Below are 23,713 nucleotides of genomic sequence, written 5' to 3' on the forward strand. Positions count from 1 at the left end.
TTTAGTTTTGACATATGTACCATGGCAATGTAATACGTTAATAACAGGGGAAATGGGTAAGGGGTATTGAATTCTCTGTACTATCTCTGCAACTTTTCTGTAATTTAAAACCATTCCAAAATTTGAAGTTTATTAAAAAACACACACACACACACAAATAGACAAAAATCAAAATCAGAGACATCATGATCTAGAAGGCCCAGGTTTAGCCCTGGCTCTGCCGCTAACTGATCTTCTTCGAGGAGCTAATTTATAGGATGTTGTCCAACACTAAAAAAAAAAATCTATGAAAAAGGATAAGCATAAGCATAAGCTCATTTATCAAATACTAAATTACTAAATTTAGGGGTCTTCCCTTTAAGTTTAAAAGCCGTGGTTCCAGCCTTAATAGAATGAAGAGCTATTTCATAGAAAAGGACTGTGCACTGGTGGAACTCTTTCCAAAAAGTGAACAATAAACATTGACATGGTTATTAGTCATTTCCTTTGGTTCAATATCAATACCATAATTTTATATACATTTTGAGTTTTCAAACTGATACTAGGGAGGAAAATTTGGCCCTTTTGCAAAATGTCCCCTTTATGCCCTATCAGAGACTTTCTACTAAGCTAAGTAAAACTCAGGAAGATGTATTTCCAGTTTCCTTATATTCTAGTCATACAGTTCATCAATGAGCAAATAAAATACTGATAAGAGTCACAAATGTTTTAAAAATCCATATTCAAGGATGTAGAAACTATTTTTAAAATCCACTTTATTTCTGAGTGTGTACGTACACACATACCCTCTCAAAAGTCATTTTAGTTATTGCCAGAACACCTAAGGCATGCCAAGGCCTGACCTTTACAAATTCAGTTAAAAAAAAAACAAAAACAAACTCAAAGATATTCTAGATTCTGGATTTTTAATTAAACCACTAAGTTTCAGAGAATATGAAAAAAGCATTTACATTTGAAAAGAACTGAGGACCGTTCATTAAAGGTTCACATGGCAACAGAAGTTATACCAGTTAGAATTTCTCACTAAACTTTGACTTTATTCCATTTAAAAAAATAAACTGACCAAAAATCCCATGTTTGGTTAAGAATTTCTTTTTTATATAAACAAGATTTTATCAGTGAAACAAAAAGGCAGTAAAATAAAGTACACCCCTGAGAATTGGGGGTGGGCTAATCCAAGAGAGGAAAAACGGCCGGTTAAGAATTTTAAAGAAAAGTCTTACAAAGATTTAGGTTCAATCAAGTTTTGATTCATCAGTAAAATAAGAAGTTATTCTTTTTAAAAATATTATAATTCAACAAACAAAATCAGAATCTCTCATTAACTTCATTTTCACTTGTTCCCATTCAAAAAATAGTAGATAAAGGGTCTTTAAAACAATCTTAAACATAAATATTCTCATGTTCAATACAATTTTGATTAATAAGTAAAATAAGATATTATATATAAAAAAAAACTGTTACACTTCAACAAACAAAAAAATTGGCAGAGTATAAACTGTTATAGTCCAAAACAAATGATCATATGAATAAGTATATTATCTTACATTTCATTATTTAGGAAGATAATTTAAAATGTTTAGAGTTTAGCTATTCTACTACTGCAAGGGTATTTTAAAAATTACTTCAATTTTCAAGGACTGAAATCAACTCTTAAAATTCAGTTTTTAAAAATATTGATGCTTGTAAATAAAGATAAACGACTTGTAATTTCAGTTCCATTGACTGTATAATAGTGATTGTGATTTTTTAAAACAGTATGAACTATGTTGCCCCATTCAGGAAAGCAAAAAAAAAAAAAAAAAAAAAGGGAAAAAGATTTATCAGACAAATTCTACCAAAAGAATGCTAATACTGACAAAAGGAAATTAAATTAAAATTGACAAAGGAAAAGCCTAAACCCAAAAGAATTAAATTAACTGAGTAAAATCTAAAATTTAGTTACAAAAAAGTTCTAAAATCTTCAGGGGTTGGGAAATGAAGGGGAAAGAAGTGAAAATAGTCCACAGGTCTTGTTTTACTGGAATGAGGGCTAGCAATCTTGCTTTCAAATACTGGAGAAATAAGTACGTTAAGTACAGGAAAAAGTGTATTACTCCATTAATGAAATAGACATTATAACAGAATTTCCATATCAATAAGAGGGGGAAAATGAAAAAAAATCACAACTCGATAACCAGCAAGAATAAGGAACAGAAAAAAAGAGAAAATAATAATGTAAAATACATATATGGTAGGGGGAATAAAATCAATATTTGGGCATTATCTTAAATGACAAAAACTGTCAAATTAGGTAAAAAATTAAAGTACGGCTATGTGACATCTTCTAAAGATACATTTTAAACATAAGAAATATCAAGTAAAGAGAGCAGAAGCAGTATTAATATCACACTAGCTGGAATTCAAAATTAAAGGCCCTAAGTAGGATAAAATTAGAAAAAATTTCTGAGGAACACAGATGCAACAATATCAAATGCAGCAAAATGGTTAAAATTAGTACATCTAGGAGACAGCATATGTTCATTCATTTTTAAAGTAGTAATTTCCGGGGGGGGGGGGCGAGTAAAGCTGAGTGGCAGAGTACACACCTAGCATGCATAAGGTCCTGGATTCAATCCCCAGTACCTCCATCAAAATAAATAAATACCTAATTACTTCCCCCAAAACAAAAATCAACAAAATAAAGTAGTAATTTCCTACAAATGCGTTGTTACTCTGAAATTATTCTTTTTATAAACGTTTACTATCATTAAAAAAAAAGTTGCCTAAGGGAATGTTTCAGGGCATAAGATCAACTGTGTTTACTCACTTATCTTAGCAAATACTATTGTTTTATCAAATGAAGATAACACTATTTTCTATCTTAACTATGCTTATACAAATGCTCCTTTGTAATGTTTAATTTTTGTCTTTTTAAGAAAAAAAAATCCTTCTACACATCTTACTAATGCAAAGATTTTGTACCAATATTCTTAACACAAAAACCATTTATAAAAAGCTAATACTTTACAATATTGATTTAATAGTCTTTCAAAGCACGTCAACAGCCAAATCTCTTCAATCTAAAACATCTTTCCCCCAAATAGTCCATAAACATGGATTCAATCCTTGATATACAGCTGGGATAACTTCTGTCACCATTGTGAGGGGGTATTCCCTGCTATTCTACAACTATCACCCAAATTAAAATCAAAAAGACTAGAGACGTATGACCATCAACTCAAGTCACTTTAAGTTTCTATTTCTGTATATGTTTTTTCAAATGCGATATAATGGATTCTGCCTACTTCATTTGGCTCTTATGATATAAACAGAATAAAATTTATGAAAGGGCGGAAAAGGAGAAAGAGAAACTGAAATGTAGTCAATAAAATATATGTAATGAATTCATAGAAGTCTCATATATTCTGAACAGAAATTCTGACGTATCTAGGGAACATACGTAAAAACAGGTTGTGACCTTGGAAACAAAGAAAACCTTAAATTTACCCAAATTTCAGCCCAAATTTTTAAAAAGCACATTCTCTAGTCATAACCTAATTAAACTGAATATACATACAAAAGTAACAAAAAGCAAACAAACTACTTTAAAATTAAAAAGCATATTCCTAAACATATGACAAAAGAAAATTTAAAATTATCTAAAAAGTAGTGAAAAAGAGTATACTTTGTACTGTTATCTATGGAATCCTAAACGTGTATTCAGGGCAAAATACATCCTTTAAATATTTTCAATGTTAAAGACGATAAAAAATAAAGGGACTTAGCACTTATTTTCAGAAATTAAAAAAAAAGTAAATCAAAAAAAACTAGAAAGGATTTAAGATAAAAGCTGAGAAGAATGAAATAGAAAGTCAAAACATAATAGAAAAAAAAATCCAAAAGATTGCTCTTTTATAAGATCAATAAGCTAGATAAAATCCAATTAAACAAAAAATGAGAAGTAAAAATATGTAAGACTTGGCGTGAGAAAGGAACACAGCCACAAACCCAGAAAAGATTAAAAGAATAGTGCAAATCTGTGGCAAGTTTGAAAGTCAAATAAGTGGACAATTCCTTAGCAAAACAAAGAGAGAAAATTTGAACAGACTAATCTCCAAATAAGAGGTTAAAGGGGGGATTAGAGATTTACCTTCATGAGTTCACAGCAGAGTTTTATCAAACCTTTAAGGAAGAGATGAAAACAACTCTATGTGGAATTAACTAACAAATTACTAAAGGTAGTATGTCTTCAGATAAGATGTCAGAATTTTTTCTGCCTTCATAAATGAGGTGAAACTACTGTGTTATTCATGTTTTCCTTTAATGAAATAAATCTGAAAATTGGGGAATATATTTGAAATAAAGTATTCCATAGCAGAAACAGGTAATGAGATGCCTGGTCAAGCTGGGATACAAAAGATTAGCATCTTTACAGTGTATTATCCAAAGGATATATTCTTACGTACCTTAAAGTGAAATAAAATGAAGATGGCAAAAACATTCATTTTCTATTACCCACTTGTTTAAAAATATTCACTGACTACCTATAAATCCTAGGTAAAAATAATCAAACCAATAATCTTAAGAGAAATACAGTTTTCCTCTAAGTTTAAACAAAAAGGGGAACTCTTCATTTGAGAAAGCCATTAAAATGTTTAAAATTTTAAAAGCATTAGGTTACTTACAACTGCAAACTCATCTCTGTCAAGCATTCCATCATGGTCAATATCACTCAACTCCCAAACCTTAAAAAGAAGAGAATTGGGAAAGATTAACATTTTTTAATTTCATGGGCTACTTGTAAACATCAAATACATAAACGGTGGGAAAAGTTTTGCCTAAACATTATAGCATCTATTTTCTGAGAAATTTCAATTATGTTGATCATCTTATATCATTATCACATCCTATATTAACTTTACTGTAAAAAGAAGCAATAATTCTTAATACCAAGTACTTTTTAAACAGAAAATCCCCTTACAAATTAGAAAAAAATATTTTGTTCTTCTCAAGTAAGAAAACAATTGTGCAACACAGTACTTTAAACAACTACAATGCTTTTTCACAAACATCATCTCAGTTAATTCATGTAATGACTCCATGTGGGACTGTAAAACCCATTTTGCGTCATCTAGGATCATGCAACTATTATTAAATGTGAAGACTTCCAACCAAGTCCATTATTGTTTTCCCTATAATACAGAATCTCTAAACAACCGAAAGAAACATCCAATGAATACTGTACTATTAATCATTAACCAACTAATGTTCAAGGCATACAAGCAAAAATAAAATATAAAAGGCCCTGGTATATTTGGTCTAAATCTAGAGTAGATTCCATAGCTTTAGACCAGCTATAAACTATGCTAAATCCTTTTAACAAAGGTATTTAAGTTACTCAAGAAAATTTTACTTAGGGTAGGAAGAAAGAGAAAGTGTACTGGTAAGAGACAGGAATGAAACTAAGCAAGTGCCTGGTTAACTGAATGCTCTGAATTCAGTTAATTTGGACTTTATCCTAAATGCAATGGGAACCTACCTAAGTAATTTTTAAGTCAAAAAGTAACAAGATTATATAGTTTAGAAATCTCACACTGACCACACAGTAAAGAAGTGATTAGTGGGAAACAATACTAGAAAATAGCTTTTAAATTAATATTTATTGAGCACCCAAACTATATAGCACTGACCCAGTAGCACTACTGTTGGTGATGCGGTGGTAGGTCATTATCATCACCATGATCACAGCAGCTAGCATTCAAAGAGTATGTGCCAAGCACTGTGCTAGGTACTTTATATACATTATCACATTTAATTTGTAAAACCCTACAAATTGGTAATTAGGCTAATCTTAAAGATTTGAAAACTGAGACATGGTTTTCTAATGATTTGCCCAAGGTCACATAGTTAAAAAATGGTGTAGCCAGAATTTGACCGTATGTGGTCTGACTAAGCAAGGAATTAAAAAAAAAAAAGGTTAGAGGTTTAATGAGAGTAGATAAGGTTTGATATACAGGGTAGAGATAAATCACTATGGAAAGAGCAAAAGAGTGGCTGCAGTTAGGCAAAAGCCCAGCTGAAATTGGTGATCATGAAATTAAAATGATACTAATCTTACTAGACTTTCTCAGTAGTTCACATGCAACCAGAGAGAAGGCAGATAATTAGTTCATGCAAAGCTGGGGTTTTACCAGGCAGGATAGATGTTAGAAAACATAGCAAAGGAAGCTAAGGATACCAACAAGAAATTATGGACCAAAAAAATCCAAATTGGATGAAGAGAAAAGCAAATTCAAAGGACAGGGAAAAGAAAAGTCTGAGATTTAAAGCCTTGATGAGATCAAAGAATTAGTCTTGCAAGTATCTAAGAAAAGAAATCTAGAAAGACAGGAAGTTCTCTTTAGAGAGAAGGATTTTTGACTCCAGAGATTGAACTATTCTTTATAACCAGGCCCCACGATATAGCCACGGAGTAGATGGCAGATGTAAAATACTAACGGTCTCTGTAAATTAAGTCAAGGAATTGCAGGCTCAGAGCATACAGCACAAAGAAAAATGACTTACCTAAAAGGATTACATACACAGTTAACTTCAAATACATATTTTAAAGGGAATAACCAAAGAAAAGAAAGAAACTGGCAATAATTTTATATGTTAAGTCAGAATACAAAAAATTCTGTAATACCACAACTTCAAAATAAAATCTGTGTATTTTTTAACAATGAGCTGTGTGTTCCTGGTAGATACAAAATTAAAATACATAAAAATTACATTTAGAATTTAGTATCTTACTCTTCCAAGAATATCCACAGGTAACTTAGAGTTGAGCAAAACTGGTTTCACTTTATCACCAGACAGAAATCCATTCACTGGGCTCAAACTATCAAAAATTGCATCATATTTGGCCTTATCTTCGGACTATAAAATAAAAAAGATCACAAGTTAAATAATGATGAAAGGAATTTAGCTGCAGTTATAAAAATCAAGTCCTCAAAGAATAAATAATATTTTTAGAACTTATCTAATGTTATTTTTCAGAACTAATGTTTAAAAACATTTTTTACTCTTATCAAAATATATTATAGTAGATAATAATTTCCCATAATAACACTAAAGAGTCTAGTATCCCTTCCATTCATTTTGCAGCTGGAACACTACCTTTGCCTTTCTACTGTTAGGTTAAAAATCAAAAGATTTCAGTGATAGAAGGGCTTTGAGAAGAACATCTAGTCCAACTCTCTCATTCAAATAGACCTAAAGCAATGAAGTAACTTCTATGACTTTCTAAATATGGTATTAGTCACATTTCAAACTCAAACAAATTTTGAAAAAAAAACAAAAACAAAAACAAAAACACTGCCATAGAAATAAAAATATTGTTTCTTCCATTTTTCCCAAAGCAAGATTTCTTTTTCTTAACAATAACAAGATACTTCCTAAAATCCCAGAAAGTTATCTGAATAACATAAAAAACTATCATTCATGACTTGCTAAGTCAAGGCCAGATCCCAACACTTCATAAAGTTAACAGTACATAAGCATAGACAGGCATAGAAACCAAAACAGCTTTCTGACAAAACTACACATTTATTACAGGTCATGTGATCTGCTATATTCTGTTTTAAAATCACAATTTTAAAAATCTGATATAACTATAACCAGTTTGGTGCCTCCAAATAATTATAATGCAAAATATTCATTTCAGAAAAAGATTTCATAAATAATCTTTGTTTTAGAGTCATAAAGTTAAGCTAGATACATCTAGTTAAGCAGAATTTTCAAATAAGAAATAAACTACTGTTCATCAAATATTTTAGTTAATACAGGATTATGACATCACCTTTTTTAGTTTACATTACAACAGAAATGAGATTAAGCCAATACTAATTGTCACAAAATGACTGACAGCTGTAAGATCTCTCAAGCAATTTCTAATACCAGAATTTCTTCTACAACTTAAAATGAAAGTCTAATGCAGACTGCAATATATTGTGGAAGCGAGGGAGAGGATTATGTAGGTAGGAAGCAAAGCAGGGTAAAAGAGAAAATAATTACAAAGTTTACTTACTTTTACAGCCCATGGGAGCTCCGCTACAGAGGTTCCACTGATTAGCAAAGGACTACTGGTATCATGCTAAAAAGGAGAATATAGCACATGAAGGGTTGAAATCCTCACATCAATAAACAATGAGAAAGTAATCTTCAGATTTAAATACATTCAGACAAAAATGCTGGATCTCAATGCACATAGGACACTATTCTACATTAACTCTATCAGATCTTCATCTAAGTACAAATGAAACAAAAACTGAGTTAGCTGAGTTAGCTGCATAAATGACTGTAGAGCACTAACTGAAACATGTAAGTTTTACAAGAAATCCCATTACAACTGAGATCAAGATAAAGTTATCTGAGTGTAGCAAAAATATTTGTGGTCATGTTAACCGATGACTTTTTTACAACACTTTAAGAAAAACAGACTGGGACAAGAACTCAACTGAAGATGTCTAAGTTACAACAGACTCACAGACATTTAGAAAACAAACTTACAGTTATCAGCGGGGAAAGGGGGTGGGAGGGGATAAACTGGGAGTTTGAGATTTGCAAATACTAACTTTATATATAAAACAGATAAACAGGTTTCTACTGTATAGCACAGGGAACTATATTCAATATCTTATAGTAACCTATAATGAAAAAGAATATGAAAAGAAAAAAAAAAGATTTCTAAGTTACAAGTACATGAACCTATCAACAGCATGCCCAAGATATTATGTTTATTTACTTGTAGAGACAGAAGAATACACTTGAAAATTTTTTATAGTAATATAGTTAGGCAACAAATCTCTAAATTAACCCTCTAACTCCACAACTAAAAAGTACAAAAATTCTCATAACTGAAGTTAAATTCATAATACTCAGACTAAATACTTTTAAAATATTGAATTTTAAGAAAAGCAAGAAGTGGGTAGGGTATAGCTCAGTGGTAGAGTGCATGCCTAGCATGCACGAGGTCCTGAATTCAATCCCCAGTACCTCCACCAAAAATAAATAAATAAATAAATAAATAAATAAATAAATAAATAAATAAATAAATAAATAAATAAACAAACCAAATTATCTCCCCCTGCAAAAAAAAAAAAGCAAGAAGAGTCGTGAAACTTCTAAAAAAAAAAAAAAGCAGTAGGCGGAGGAGGAATTGCCCTATCAGATATAAATCAGCAAGTACAATAATTGAAACAATGTCAGATCAGCAAGTGAGTAAAGGGATCAATAGTATGAAAAGAAAAATTCAGAAAAAAAATACATATGAGAATTTAACATATGATTATGGTGGCATTTCAAATCAGTAAGGAAAAGATTGATTATTCAATAAACTATACTAAGTCTGAAAGGTAGCCATCTTGAAAAAAACATAAATTTGAATCCATACTTATTCCTTACAACAGGACTAATGTAAATGTTAACAAAGAAACCATAAAAAAATTTAAATCCTAATAATTCATTTACATAAAAAACAATGACTTCTTTATCGGAAAAAAAATCACCACAAATTCAAAAGACAAATGATAAACTGGGAAAAAAATCTGCAACTCATATAGACAACAAACTGTTTCCCTAATACATAAAGAGCCTCTAGAATTCAATTAAAAAAAAAGACCAAAACCAAAGAAAATGGGCAATGGCTATACAGACATTTCACATAAAGACAATGTAAATGGCTCATAAGCATGAAAAAAACTACTCAACTTCACTCCATAAAACCAAGATGAAAAATTAAAACCACACTTACATTCCATTTGTCACTTATCAAATTGACAAGGACCAAAAGTTTGACAACAGTACGTTAGCAAAAAAGTACATTCAATCAATTGCTGGTGGGAGTGTGAACTAATATAACCACTATGGAAGAGAAGTTGAAATTACATGTGAAAATTACAAAGCACAAACTTTTGAAACATCAATTCTACTTCTGAGAATTTACACGTATAAATATATTTCTGCACATGCAAAATGACATAGATTCAAGATTACTATTCATGGCAGCATTTTTTTAAATAATAAAAGACTAGAAACAAGCTAAAATCTATCAATAGGAAATTAAATAATGGTAAATAGAAGCAAGGAATTACTATGCAGCTATAAAAAATAATGAGGAAGATTTTATGTAAAGATCTCTAAAACATACTAAGTTATTCAAAAAGGTATAGAACTGTGTGTATAGTATGCTACAATTAATGTAAACTGAGGAAACAGGTATTTATATTTCTTTATATACATATATAAAAACTCTGGAAGACACACAAGAAACTAATAAGAGCAGTAACCATTAAGAAAGAAAATCAGGAAGAGTGACATAAGTTGGGGAAAATTTTTTTAATATAGTAAATTTTAATTTTCAAATCATGTGGTAAAAATTTTTTAAACTAATTACAATTTAAATTCAAGAGCATTTCTTACAAATCTTGGTGGAGGAACAGCCAGGTTCAAACTACTCAGTGAAACCTCCAATCCATTCTGGGCACATGCCACAAGACGCAAAGCAACAAAGAATTCCTGAGAAAGAAAAGTATGAATGTTAAGAGCATTATCTATCTATCCATTCATCCATCCATCCATCTACACACATATGTTGAATCTGAAAATATAAAACAATTCACAATTACTTTTACGTAGCACTGACTATAAAAGCAAATTTGCTTGAAAAACCACTTGCTCTAAAATTGAAAACAGATCTATGTACAAAGATGTTCCTAACATTATAAATAGCAAAAAAATAATATAAATAGGAAAATAAACTGACACACACAATTACTGGAGATTATACAAAATTAATAATCATTCTTCAAAGAATATTTAATGATGTCAAGAAATGATTTTGGGGGGGGAGGGTTTAGCTCAGGGGTACAGCGTGTGTCTAGCAAGCACAAGGTCCTGGGTTCAATCCCCAGTATCTCTATTAAAAAATAAATGAATAAAACCTAATTCCCCCCTACAAAAGCATACAGTGCTGTATGTCAGTTACACCTAAATGATAAATATAATTTCTTCCTTATAGTTTTATTTAAGTGAGAAAGGGAATCCTGGGGGGAAAAAAGCCCAGAAGAAAATAACACCTAGAAGAAAATAAATAAAATGTCACCAAAAGTCATGCCTGGATTTAAGATTATAAATTTTGAACTAGATCAATCAGTCAGGTGACTCAATTATTGCTATTCCAGAAGATCTCAAAGAATAACTATACAACATCTAAAACAATTATATAACTGCTTGGCATCAAAATATTTGTAATCTCTCCCAAAGTTCCTTGGGTTGTTGGCATTTGAAGCCTCAGACAAAAATTAATGAATGTAAAGATGCTGAAGCAACTAGTTTTCAGTTGTGTTGAGTTATAATCAACTCTGACAACAGGCATAACAAAAGCCTTCGCTCCAGTTATGATTACTTGCAACTTGTTCATACTCTAATACAGATGCTGATGCAATCAACCCTTTACTCCTTTTCTCAAATCTCCTGTTCTCACTTAAAACCTTCTTACCCAATTCTTAACATATTCCTGTAGAAACTTACAGGCTGTCTGTTTATACAATACCTTGCCTTCACTCTAAAATTTCCTGAAAAAATGCTACTTCAAGATCTCCCTTTCTCAGTTAATTCACAGTTAATGCACAGAAACTTGTGCAATCTGACTTCAACTCCCACATTAGCTGGAGAAACTACTTCCTATGTCACAAATAACTTCCTAGCTATCAAATACAGTATACTTAAAAAAAAAAAAAAAAGCCTCATCCTACTTGCTCTTTTGGCAACCTGGACAATATGATCCTCTCTGAAATGCTCCTCTACCAGCATAGCTTCATAAAGTTCTCCTAGTTCTCCTCTGACCTTTCAAGTATCTTTTGTTGCAGTCAATGCCTCCTCCAACCTTTAAATGCTGATATTCTAACTATTCCAACATTAACCCCTTTTCTCTTCTCATTCTACATGAGATTCAACTGCTCTTGGGTAAACAGATCCACTCTCATGGATGGGCTCTGAAGGGAAATAGTCCTGCATTAAATTCTATTTCTGCTACTGGTTGTGAGGCCTTGGGAAAGTTTTAAAAAGAAAAACTCTTTAAAAGGGGGGCTAATATCTACCTTGCAATGTATTATAAGGAACAAAAATAAAAACCACTATAGGAAGAAAACACCTCCTGTCATTTTTTGGCACACAGAAACTCAGTAAGTATTTTTTTAATTTCATATTTTAATTCAAAAATCTATTTCTCCAATGCAAACATCAAAGTTTAACTGCAGACCCATAAATCCAGCTGCCTGGCTATAACAAAGACAATTCAAACTCAACATCCAAAGTCCAGGAATAGCAGTGAAGAATTTATTTTACCGTAAGCTCATGAAGACAGGGACCATATCCCATCACATTCACCTCTGTATTTCTAAACTCTCGCTCAAAACAGGTACCCAACAATTATTTGCTGCCTGAGTACAGAACACGCTGGATGCCCATATGAATTTAGTTTTCCCATGTCTCCAGTGTACCAAACTCACCTTTCTGCCCAGAGGCTTCAATGGAGACTGCAATCTAGCCCTGAAATCTCAGTTAAGAAACTGTGTATTCTGACCCCTCATCTAATTTTTCTCATCCCTTTTCTGAGTCTGCTTCAGCTATCCTCATAGGGGGAAATTAGCTTTAAGTAGCAGTGCTCAGCTAATGTATTAGCATGTAGCATGCTTTGAATTTAATCCTGTAGAATTCTGAAATCCATCCCCAACAAACAGAACTTTAAATTACTCTGATTGTGTCCAACTGCCATAACCACTTTCACATAAAGTTTACTTTAGACCTATAAACCATGTTTTGATTTATACATCAGAGTTAAGACCTAGACCAGAATACACTGGACTCAGGTTTGATTAGCGAAGAGCTTCTCTTCAAACGTATGAGGCAATACCATCTTAACACATATAACGAATAAAATCCACTTTTATTTATAAGCTTGTACAATAAGAAATTTAATTAATAAGATACAAAGGGCGAAGTCTCCCTGCATAACTAAGAAAAGTAAATCCCACAATGCTGTTTGAATGTGTCCCCCCAAAATTCATATACTGAAATCTTAACTCCCCAAAATAATGGTATTAGGAGGTAGGGCCTTTGGGAAGAATTTAAGCCATTAGGATGGGGCCCTTGTGAATGGGATTAGTGCTTTACAAGAGGGTTCAGAGAAACAGCTAGTATGTTCTGTCATGTGAGGATAAACAAAAGTCTGCAACCAAGAAGAAAGCCCTCACTAGGATCGTGCTGGCACCCTGATTTCAGACTTCCAGCTTCCAGAACTATAAGTAATAAATTTCTGCTGTTTATAAGCCAACCAGTCCGTGGTATTCTGTTAGCAGCCCAAACAGACTAAAACATTCTAGGAGAACTAATGTCACCAAACTAACACTAACATTTGGGAATTAGGAAGTTTAATGTGTACTGATTGGAAATATTTTCATTGTTATAATACCTGCCATTGCAAAACCCTAATTTTTGTAAAAACCAATTCTTAGTTTAAAAATACAAAAAATTGCTGGCTATTCTTTACTCTGAATCAATCAAAAATGTATCATATCAATCTCTGAATCTTACTTGTTTGTTCAGGATACCTTTGCCATCTGTGTCAGCTAAATCCCAGATCTGAAATTCAGGGAAAAAAAAAGTATCAATCTATATTTTAAACAAAAATCATCTTAAAGATAAATTAAATTCCTGCAATTTATAACCTCATGCTCTTTGGTACTCAGATTTAAGAATCACAGAATTAAAAATGGAAAGAAATCTTAAAGGTCATGTAGTATAACCGTACACAAAGATACTAAGATCCAGGGAGGTTAAGCGATTTACTCAAGAACTTTCAAGGCATCAGGGAAAGAACTGAAACCCAGGTTCCAACTTGTAGTCCAATGCTTTTTTTTTTTCATTAACCCTGGTTCTAACTCCAAGTCCAGTACTTTTTCTACTAGAGGCCACTACTTTGATTTTAGATCCTTATTAAGATGATATTCTTCCTTATGAGTTATATTGAAATGATGTTTATTTATGAATAATTGAATTATTAATAATGATTTTTTTAAGGTTTGAATACATATCAATATCATGTACAAGGATTTGCAAGGAGATCATGCCAAGAGAGGGACTTTCCACCTCTCTATGCTCTTTCCTAAGCCTCTCATCCGCTACTCTGTTTACCACATATTAAACAGTTAGAAACAGTTGCAACAGAGGAAGTAGGGATAGAGCCAATTCTGAGTGGGTGGCAAGGTGCATATTTCTCCCAAAAATACCCAAATGTACTATTACTTCCTAATTTCATCCTGTTAAAAAGTAATTTATTTTTTAAAAATCTGAGAAACACCTTATTTCTCAAGAGGGTAAATCACTACTCAACAAATTCCCTCCATTGCATTACTGTAACTGCTTCTACAACTGAATTCTAACAGCCAAGTTTCTTGATGGTATTTTTCTGAATTTGCATCCAATTTATGTACACTATTAAATATTCATTATAACCTAGTTATAATGAATAAATATTACCTTTCCAAGTATCAAGTCTGGAAGTCCTGATTTTTTTAGGAACGCAGCAGCATCAGAAGCCAATACCCTTCCGGTATTGCCTGTATCAACCTGAAAAGATACAAACCATAAGCTGACAACAAACATAAAGAAAAAAATTATTATTTAACTGCCTTCCTCCTAGTGATTTGGGAACTGACTTTTTCAAAAAAGGAAAAGGAATTCTTTGACTAACAAAGGCCACGGAATATATGTGGAGAGCCATATGAGAAGAGTACCATCTAGACAGGTCTGGCAATTTACAAAGTTTTGGTTTTTTTTAATCATGCCCATTACACAAATGATAAAACTGAAGCTCAGAGGAAGCAGAACAAATTAGTGGAGTCATAACATTAACACCTGTCTTCTGACTCCAAGTCCTCTATAGTTGCCATTTACATTCCAATAAACAAATGGCAATAGGAGGAAAAAGGCAGCAATTCCTGGAGAGGTCTTCTGACAAATGTGAATAGTTGCACAGTTATTTTTTTCCCCCCAAATATCTTTAAGTAATTAACTTCTGCTTTTACACTTACTCTTAAGAAACTGCAACACTTTTTGAAAAAAATCAAAGCAATATCAGCTCTAAAACCAGCAGCGGTCCCATTATAAAGAAACATTTAAAAAACCGTTAAGTTCCTAAAGCACATTAAGGAAAACACATCATTTTAAGTGATGGGGACTTTCCTTCAAGACAGAATGAAGTTACCAAGAACAGAAAAACAGTTCAAAAAAATAATGACTCTCACTTCTGTAGAGATTTCCTAAAGTTCTATTTGTAAAAATGAAAAGTAAAGTTTAAAATGTCATGGGAACAGTAACGCAATACTAGGATATTTGTGAGGTAGCTGTTTTTCCACTTTGGTTAAAAGATTAAGTTTGCTATAAACATATACAAAGCATTCCAGACAGATCAATCCCAGCAAAGAAGCAAAAGAGAACTCCTTTCTTTCGAGTGCTAGAACACTGGATAAATCAGGCATTCAGCAAAAAAGAATCGCCCAATCCAAATTTGGGGTAATAAGGAAGTACAAAAAGGGGTGGGAAATCTGCCTCTAGAATTCTCCAGAACTCCTTTTCTTTGCTCACTCCCTGACCAGGGTGGGAGAAAAAAGGAACACCTGTGCCCACACAGCCAAAGAACAGAGGCATTCAGGGGAAATGGTGATTAAATTCTTACAAAATATTTATGTACTATATTCTAATGAAGAATTTTACTGTTTTCCATTCTTTTGGTTACTATAGTAAAAGAAACAGTCTTTGTCATCTACAGGCAGTTTCTGTTGTACTCTGATGCTTGACTAAAGGCTTGACTGGCTTGACTAAGCTACAAGCCAGAACCTGTGCCTTCAACAAAGAAAGAGCTTCAGAGCCTCTTGGAACGTTTTTTAAAAAACTTTTTAATTTTTCTTGTTCTTTTTTTTCTGTATTTTTTTTCTTTTTAAAGCCCAGTATTTTCTTTTGGGGGGGGGGAGGGGATTGGGTTTATTTGCTTATTTTATTATTATTTTTTAATGGAGGTACTGGGGATTGAACCCAGGACCTCATGCATGAGCACACACTCTACCACTGAGCTATATACCCTCGCCCCTACTCTGAACTATTAACACTTCAAAATACAGATTTTTGGGTAAAGAATTCTAGGCTGACAACACTTAGTCTATCAGTACAATCTAAAAGTTGTCTAAGTCAGAATTCCAGACTCTGCATTCCAGAAGTAGATATATCTCATGAAAGCAGACTCCTGATCCAAGATGCAGGGGAACAAGAATTAATTATGGGCGGAAGGGTATAGCTCAAGTGGCAGAGTGCATACTTAGCATGCATGAGGTCCTGGGTTCAATCTCCAGTACCTCCTCTATAAAATAAATAAATAAACCTAATTACTGCTCCCCCAAAACTAAAAATTAAAAAAAAAAGAATTAATTACATAGAACTGAATGAAGTGTTAAGGAAAATTCAATTATGATTATTTACAGAGAATAATGTTGATATTGTTTTTAATATTCTATTTTCTAATGGATATGTGGAAAAGCCCTTTCTTTTCTTCTTATTTTAACCCTCAGTGTAGTAGGTTCTGCTTTTGTAAGCTCAATGAAAGAGTTTTCAATGGTATGATTCTCACTGACCCTTCAGAAATCAAAAACAAATCCTTTAACTGAAGGTTTTTACTTTCTATGGCACTATAGTTAATAAGTAAGTTAAATAACAATTTCTTCTCCTTTTAATCGGGATACAGTTGAGTAAACTAATTGTACAAAAACAAGGCCATATTTGAGAATATAAGGCATATATTGAGAATCCTATTTTATTCAGATAGAACAAGCTGCTATTAAGGATCAAGGATTGACATGTAGAGCCAAGGTCTACAGAGCACCCCCAAGAAGACTGGGTTGCAACCTTGTTTGTAAGTCCCAGTCTCTCAAGTAGTAAAGCAAGGTCACTTAGTAGGCTAGGAAACTTAACAGATATGGGAATCCTCAAGTTGAGATAAATTCACTCAAATTTATATGTACTGCAGGTAAAATATGAAGGGGAGAATTTCTGAAGTTTGGATCCCAGCCTTAAAACAGAGGAATAAATAACAGAGGCTTAAAAAAGTACAACCTGATATTATTTAGAAATTTCCAACAGAAATTAATTATCTGGCCTTAGAAGTTATTAAATAATAAGGTTATGGCTCTAGATTTGCAAGTCACACCCAAGGACCTATAATGGTTCATTAACACTTGCTGCAACTATGTAGATAGCCAGTTCAAATGTAGTAAGACCAGTCTCTTCTGTAATCATGATCACAAGGTGAAGAGATTGTTAAGAAAAATAATCTGGTATTTGGAAATGGGCATATAAAACTGTCTATGCTCTCAGATTATCTGATCTATGGTATGCATCTTTGGCTTTCTATCAATTAGGCTATTTTACACTATGTAGGGATAGAGTTTAAATCATAGAAAACTGATAGCAATGCAAATGATTCCTGTCCATACCAATGAAATGAATTTCCTCTGATGGAGCATATAAATTTCTATAACTCATATTCCCATTTTTACATCCTACTGGTCCTCCCAATAATTAATGACTTGAATAAAATCATTGATACATGTTTATTTTATATTTGTATAAGAGTTATGGTTTTAATTTCATAAAAATTAAACTTTAATAAATCTTAAAAACATAAAAGTCATTTATGTTTAGCTTATAAATTAATTTGGATGTTTATATCTGGAAGAATAGATCTAATGCTACATGGATTTTTAAGATAGATATTTAAGACAATTAAGTGGGCTTAATTATGTTTCCTTCATTTTTCTGAGAGCTTGTCAAAAGCATTAATCAAAGCAGGAGGTTAAAGCACAAGAAAATGAAAACAAGAAATGTCAAATTTATTCAACTGACTGGTAATCTGAATGTATACAATGAAGAGTTGATCATATATTTTATGCTTAAGCTAGGAAGACAAAAAAAAAAATCTTACCTGTCTATAGTATTTTTCATATAGAGGATTCCCACTTGATAACTAAAATAAATAAATAATTAGAAATTAAATGCTATTTAACAACCATTCCATTAATACTTTTGCATTCATTCAACAGACATGAGAAACAAAAATGAATATGATTAAAATATCCTTGATTTCAAAAGGTTTGGTTTTCTTTCTTTTTAGGAGCAAGGAAGGGGAAAGTGAATAGACAGCCATATTGATTACTAAGAATCAGGTAGATAAGAAATAAAACAAGAATTTTAAAATTATTTTTGACATCAGAACTCTTCTTCATGTAAAATTTTACTCAGAAACACAGTATATAATAAATTAGATATGAAATAATTTGGTTAAAGATCAGCTGAAAAGCACAAAGCCTTAAGCACACATCCTCTACCCAAGTGTCCAAGGTACCAATGAATACAATTCAAAACTCACTTTGATAAAACAATCAAATGAATATATAAACTTAATGTTCAAAAAGATGATATCATCAGATCTGAAATGGTTGTAGATAGGGAGCGCCATTCAATTCATACGACAGTTCAAAGGGTTCCTTCGTCAGCTAATAAACATATATTATTTCATCTGAAAGGCAGCTTAGCAGTATCAATGTTTGAAGGCTCAGGTTCACCTCATGAAAGAGTAAGAATGTTCTGGAACTAGGAAGAGAGTCCAGGAAGGCTTCATGAGGGTGACATAAGTGCAGAAATTTGAGGTATGGAGAAAGGGAGATGACGATTCTATACAGAGTTAACAGCATGCATTAACGCATACAATGAACAGAAAGCTCAGTTATGTTTGGAAAGAACAGTAAGGAGTTCTGAATGGTGACAAGGATTAGAGATAAGACTGTGAAGTGTTGCAGAAGACAATCTGTGAAGGGCTTCATCTGCCATGGTCAAAGTAAAGAAAATAAGGATGGAAAAGGGGACAGATTCAAGAGCTATTAACTTAGCATTAGCTCTAAGTGGTTATTCATACGTGAAGAGGAAAAGTAGGATGGAATGTAGAGGACCACTTAGGAAGCAATTTTAATGGCCCTACAGAAGACCTGAACACTAGCAATAGCAAAAAAGGAAGGGTATGGTTTGAAGAAAAAAATTTAAGACATATTTGACAGGTCTTATTCAGTAGATGAGGGGCAGGGGAGGCTTAGTTAGAAATACAAAGTTAAACCGGGAAAAAAAATCTTCAAACATCAAGGTTGGGCCTACAGTCTTATGACTGAATGACTCCTTGGAGAACACATTATACTAAGTGCTTTATAAATACTACCACACTAAACCTTGTGAGCCATATATTATCATCCCAGTATTCAAATAAGGAAATCTATTGTGAAGGTTAATTTTATGTGTCAATTTGGCTAGGCTATGGTACCGAGTGGTCAAACACCAGTCTAGATATTACTGTAAAGGTATTTTTTTCAGATCTGATTAACATTTAAATCAATAAACTTTGAGTAAAGCAGATTACTCTCCATAATGTGGGTAGGCCTCATCCAACGAGGTGAAAGCCCAACGAGAGAAAAGACTGAGGTCCCCTGAGGAAGAAGGAATTCTGCCTCCAGAATGCCTTCAGACTCAAATGCAACATCAACTCTTCCCTGGGTCTCCAGCCTGCCATGAGGACTTAGGAGCTGTCAGCCTTTACAATCACATGAGCCAATCCCTTAAAATTAATCAGTCAGTGTGTATATCTATCCTGTTTCGTTCTGTTTCTCTGAAGAACCCTAACACCTAGTCTCAACGAGGTTACTTGTCCAAGCTTTTAACGGCAGAGCCTGGATGTAAATGCACGTCTGTCCCACTCTAAGCTCAATGCTCTTTCACAACACCATGCTGTTTCCCAATGCCTTGGTTTGCTCAGCAGAGTACAATCCATTGTCTCAACATCCCATCCAGTGTACCACTTAACACAGATTTCTTATTTTCTTAAATGAACTACTATTATTAATCACTACATTAACATAGACCAAGATGAATTTAGCACACTTCTACTGTATACATCTTACTTCTGGCCAAGGTATCAGCTAGTAGTGTGTAAGTGCTCTAACTACTTGAACAAGCGACAAAATCGTACAGAGGACAAGTGATAATTCCACCTTTTACCTGATTCTTCACAGGTAAAACATAACTAACATCTTTTCAAGGATATCACATGAATGACTCACCAAAAGGTATCCTCAGACACAAGCAACCATGGACAACTAACTCCTCATAACCTTTCAAGACAATGGAAGAAGTACTTTGACACTGGTGCTCCTGGGGCTATGTGGTGTGCTAGTCAGTGACATGTGCAATGACCTGCAAAATGCACCAGGCCACCAGCTGGCTAAGTAAGTGAGAAATTACAGGTTAGGCGTTAATGAAGTATCTGTGAGGAGTCAACAGTCTAAAAACTCTTGAGGTGGTTTTGTGGTTGTCGTTTATTGCAGGGTATAATCCTACAACTGTTTATTTTGTTGTTTGACAATTTTTTTCTTATTATCCAATAAAGCCTTTCAGGAGCAATGTGCTAAAGAGAAGAAACTGTATGTTTAATACAAAATTAAGTACTAAATTTTCATTTCTCTAGAAAATGGATAGACAATTATTGCATAAAACTTTTGAGGCTATTTCTATTTATCATGAAGCTCTAGTGGCACCACTGTTAATGAGTCAGCTGCAAATATCAAAATTTCATATATCCACAGTTAAAATTTCAAGGATAAAAATAATACGGAAAACAAAAAAGCACTTCAACATGGCAATATGTGTGCTCTACTTGCAACATGTCATCAGTTTTTAAGGGCTGGAATCTTTGAAAGACTGACTTTATAAATCCAACCTAAGTTTTTCAGTATTGAATCTTTTTTAAAACAAGTCCTCTGAAGATTGGCTGCATATTGTTAAAAATCAGTGGGAAATCTTAAAGTTCAATGAATAAAGATTTAAAAAAAAATCAGCTATTAAAGATTTTAGCAAATACCAATTATTAGAAAGAAAGTCTTCCAAGACATTGAAACATATTCCTAAAAAGCAAGGGAAGGACTGAACAAATTAAATCATGAGAGCTCAAATAGTATACAAGATTTAACTTTGAAATTCTGTCATTCTACTTGTAATGAATTCTAGAAGTTCTATCAAAAGAGTCTTCCTATTTTTAACAGGATTATATTAATAAATTTATATTCTGTACTGGAATGAAATAAAGGTACAGAAAGCTTATAATTTTGCAGCAGGTAAATTTAGTGGAACATGCAAAATTATAAAAAAAAGGGCAACTTATATATGACAAGATTTGTCTTATTAAAAATTTGTCAAAGAGTACCTTTAAGAGGCAAAAAGACAATGCCTGTGAAAATATTGAGGCTAATTTATAATTTTCAATAAGAAAAAATTAGAACTAATAATATTCTCCATTTAGCACAATTTTTCCTGAGTTAGCCAGGTACATCACAACATCTAAAGAGTATATTAGCAATTAAAAATATTACTGGTTACAGAGAAGAGTTAACTGTAAGCATTACCAATCACAAGTTGTAAAATGTAACTTTGAGAAATTTATAAAATTTATGAAAAAATTAAAACTAGTTAAATTACATTGGAAAATAAAGACGCTCAGTAAAGTATTTGTGACATAATATTAGAGACAGATATGGCTGAGAAGCTGACAAAACTATCATTATTACCAAGAATTATTATTCTGCTTGTGTTTTTAAATATTCTTATAATCCATGTAGACTTTATTTTGTTGTAATACAGAACAAATACTGCAGAAAATTTTAATTTTGAAAACAGAACCATTTTTTACTTATCTAGCAATGTAACAAAACCATTTTGATGATAAAAAATAAATATTTCAAAAAACATATAAAACTCTATTTATAATGTCCCTTTCATTCTCAAATATGTCCCCATTTGAATAAAAAATTATATATTCACCCTATTCACAGACAAGGGTATAAATACTTTGCTACAGAAAGCAAATGAAATACATTCCATCAATAACAAAGAGTTAATTTTTAAAAATAATTCAGTTGAATTTTATTACCCAGAAAAAAATTCATAAGTAGTAAAAAAAATTCTTAACTCCAGACTGTACCTTATTAATCATCACATTACAGACTCATTGACTACTATATAAAAACATCTGAGATGGCATTAGCTCACTAAGTATTCTAAAGTACATCCTGTGCTTATTAACTACACTAATACGACACAGCTAAATGAGAATGGAAAAAGCCATCAAACTTGCCAATTCATTCATCAAGCAAGATGACCAAAGAGTGTGTTTGGTGTATCTTGGTAAAACTGACTTTTTTTTTTACTAAAACAATAAAATTTTAGATAAAAGAAAATCACACATACACAACACATATAGTGAGTGCATAGAGAAAAAAAATTTGAAAGGCATAGCTAAAATAGTAACTGATTTTTCTGGATAGTGGAATTATAAATGATTTTTACAGTCTTCTTTATACTGCTCTGTGCTTTCTGAAAAAATTTTGTATAATAAGCACTTCCTACTCTTAGAACAAATTAGAACAAAACAATAAAACTATTTTCAATTTGGAAAAAAATATAAAAATCCAAAAATCAGAAATCAAAAATCACATATGAATTTTTAGCAACTAGATTGATTTCTAAAGGAAAACTTTTAAAGTTATCAAAATCAAAATCTGACTTTTAAAAATTCTAAAATTATTATAATTTAAAGGCATTTATTGATTCATTGGCTATTATAAGCTTTTATCAGTTGTCACAAAGTAAAATATTCATAAATGTAAGAAAAATTCCTTCTAAAGAGTCGATAGCTATTTATTACTAGTCTGAAAAAAATGTTAAGTGCCTGTAAATAAGAGAAAGCCAATATAGTTTGGAAAAAACAAAACAACCACCACCAAAAAAAATCACTCACATTTTGGTAATGGATAGACCTGGATTCATAGTCCATTCCACTACTTCTTAAGTGTACGATCTTGAGCAACTTATCTCACCTCTCTGAAAGACTTGCCTTCTCATTTGTAAAGTGCTAATATCTATTCTTCATAGGTTTTGTATGAATTAAATTAAACAGAATTAAACAGAGATGGCTAATTGTTCCCTTCTCTTCTTTCTTTAGTAATAATACGCCTAAGCTTTACCTGGACATGTGGAGACCTAGCTTAAGCTACATTTCTCAGTCTCTCTTGCAATCCCAGTTTTCCTCAATGGAATGTGAAAGGAAATAATGTGTCCAACTTCCAGGTCCTGCACTTACAGGAAGGAGAATGCCCTCTACCTTCCAGCCCTTCTTCGAGCTGGACAGAATGCAGATATGGTGGTGAAACATGGAGCAGTTACCCAAACTGAGAGATGGAAAACATGGCTGAGAATAAAAGAGCAATAGGGGAAAAGGGCCTAGGTCTCTGACACTATCATGAAGCTGTCGTATCAGCCCTATACCACTTAACGTTACTTACTTAGACAGTTACTTGAGGGAGATAAATTCTCTCTTGTTTAAGTTACTGTTTTTGGCTTGAACCAATATCCTAACTAATGCAATGAAAACCAACCAACCAAACAAACAAAAAAACCCCTGCTATTTTCAGTAAGAAAAATCAAGTAAAGTATAATAAATTTTACTAAGAAAAAAGTTATTTGAAAAAGTTATACTATCCTAAGGTCT

General features: G+C 32.3%; 1 protein-coding gene across 4 annotated transcripts in view; it reads right to left on the reverse strand.

Moving 5' to 3' along the window:
• EPS15 (epidermal growth factor receptor pathway substrate 15) overlaps positions 1–23,713 on the reverse strand; it is a 123,055-nt gene that overhangs the window by 76,132 nt on the left and 23,210 nt on the right. For all 4 annotated transcript variants that reach the window (XM_032494251.1, XM_032494249.1, XM_032494250.1 and 1 more), the window contains exons 2-8: positions 18,056–18,097; positions 14,563–14,652; positions 13,618–13,665; positions 10,444–10,539; positions 8,051–8,116; positions 6,775–6,900; positions 4,668–4,727 (exon numbers count right to left, since the gene is read on the reverse strand). In XM_032494251.1, coding sequence (XP_032350142.1) covers positions 4,668–4,727; positions 6,775–6,900; positions 8,051–8,116; positions 10,444–10,539; positions 13,618–13,665; positions 14,563–14,652; positions 18,056–18,097 — 528 coding nt within the window. The remainder of the gene's footprint in view (positions 1–4,667; positions 4,728–6,774; positions 6,901–8,050; positions 8,117–10,443; positions 10,540–13,617; positions 13,666–14,562; positions 14,653–18,055; positions 18,098–23,713) is intronic.

Source organism: Camelus ferus, chromosome 13, assembly GCF_009834535.1.
Source record: "Camelus ferus isolate YT-003-E chromosome 13, BCGSAC_Cfer_1.0, whole genome shotgun sequence".
In the NCBI taxonomy this organism is placed as follows: Eukaryota; Metazoa; Chordata; class Mammalia; order Artiodactyla; family Camelidae; genus Camelus; species Camelus ferus.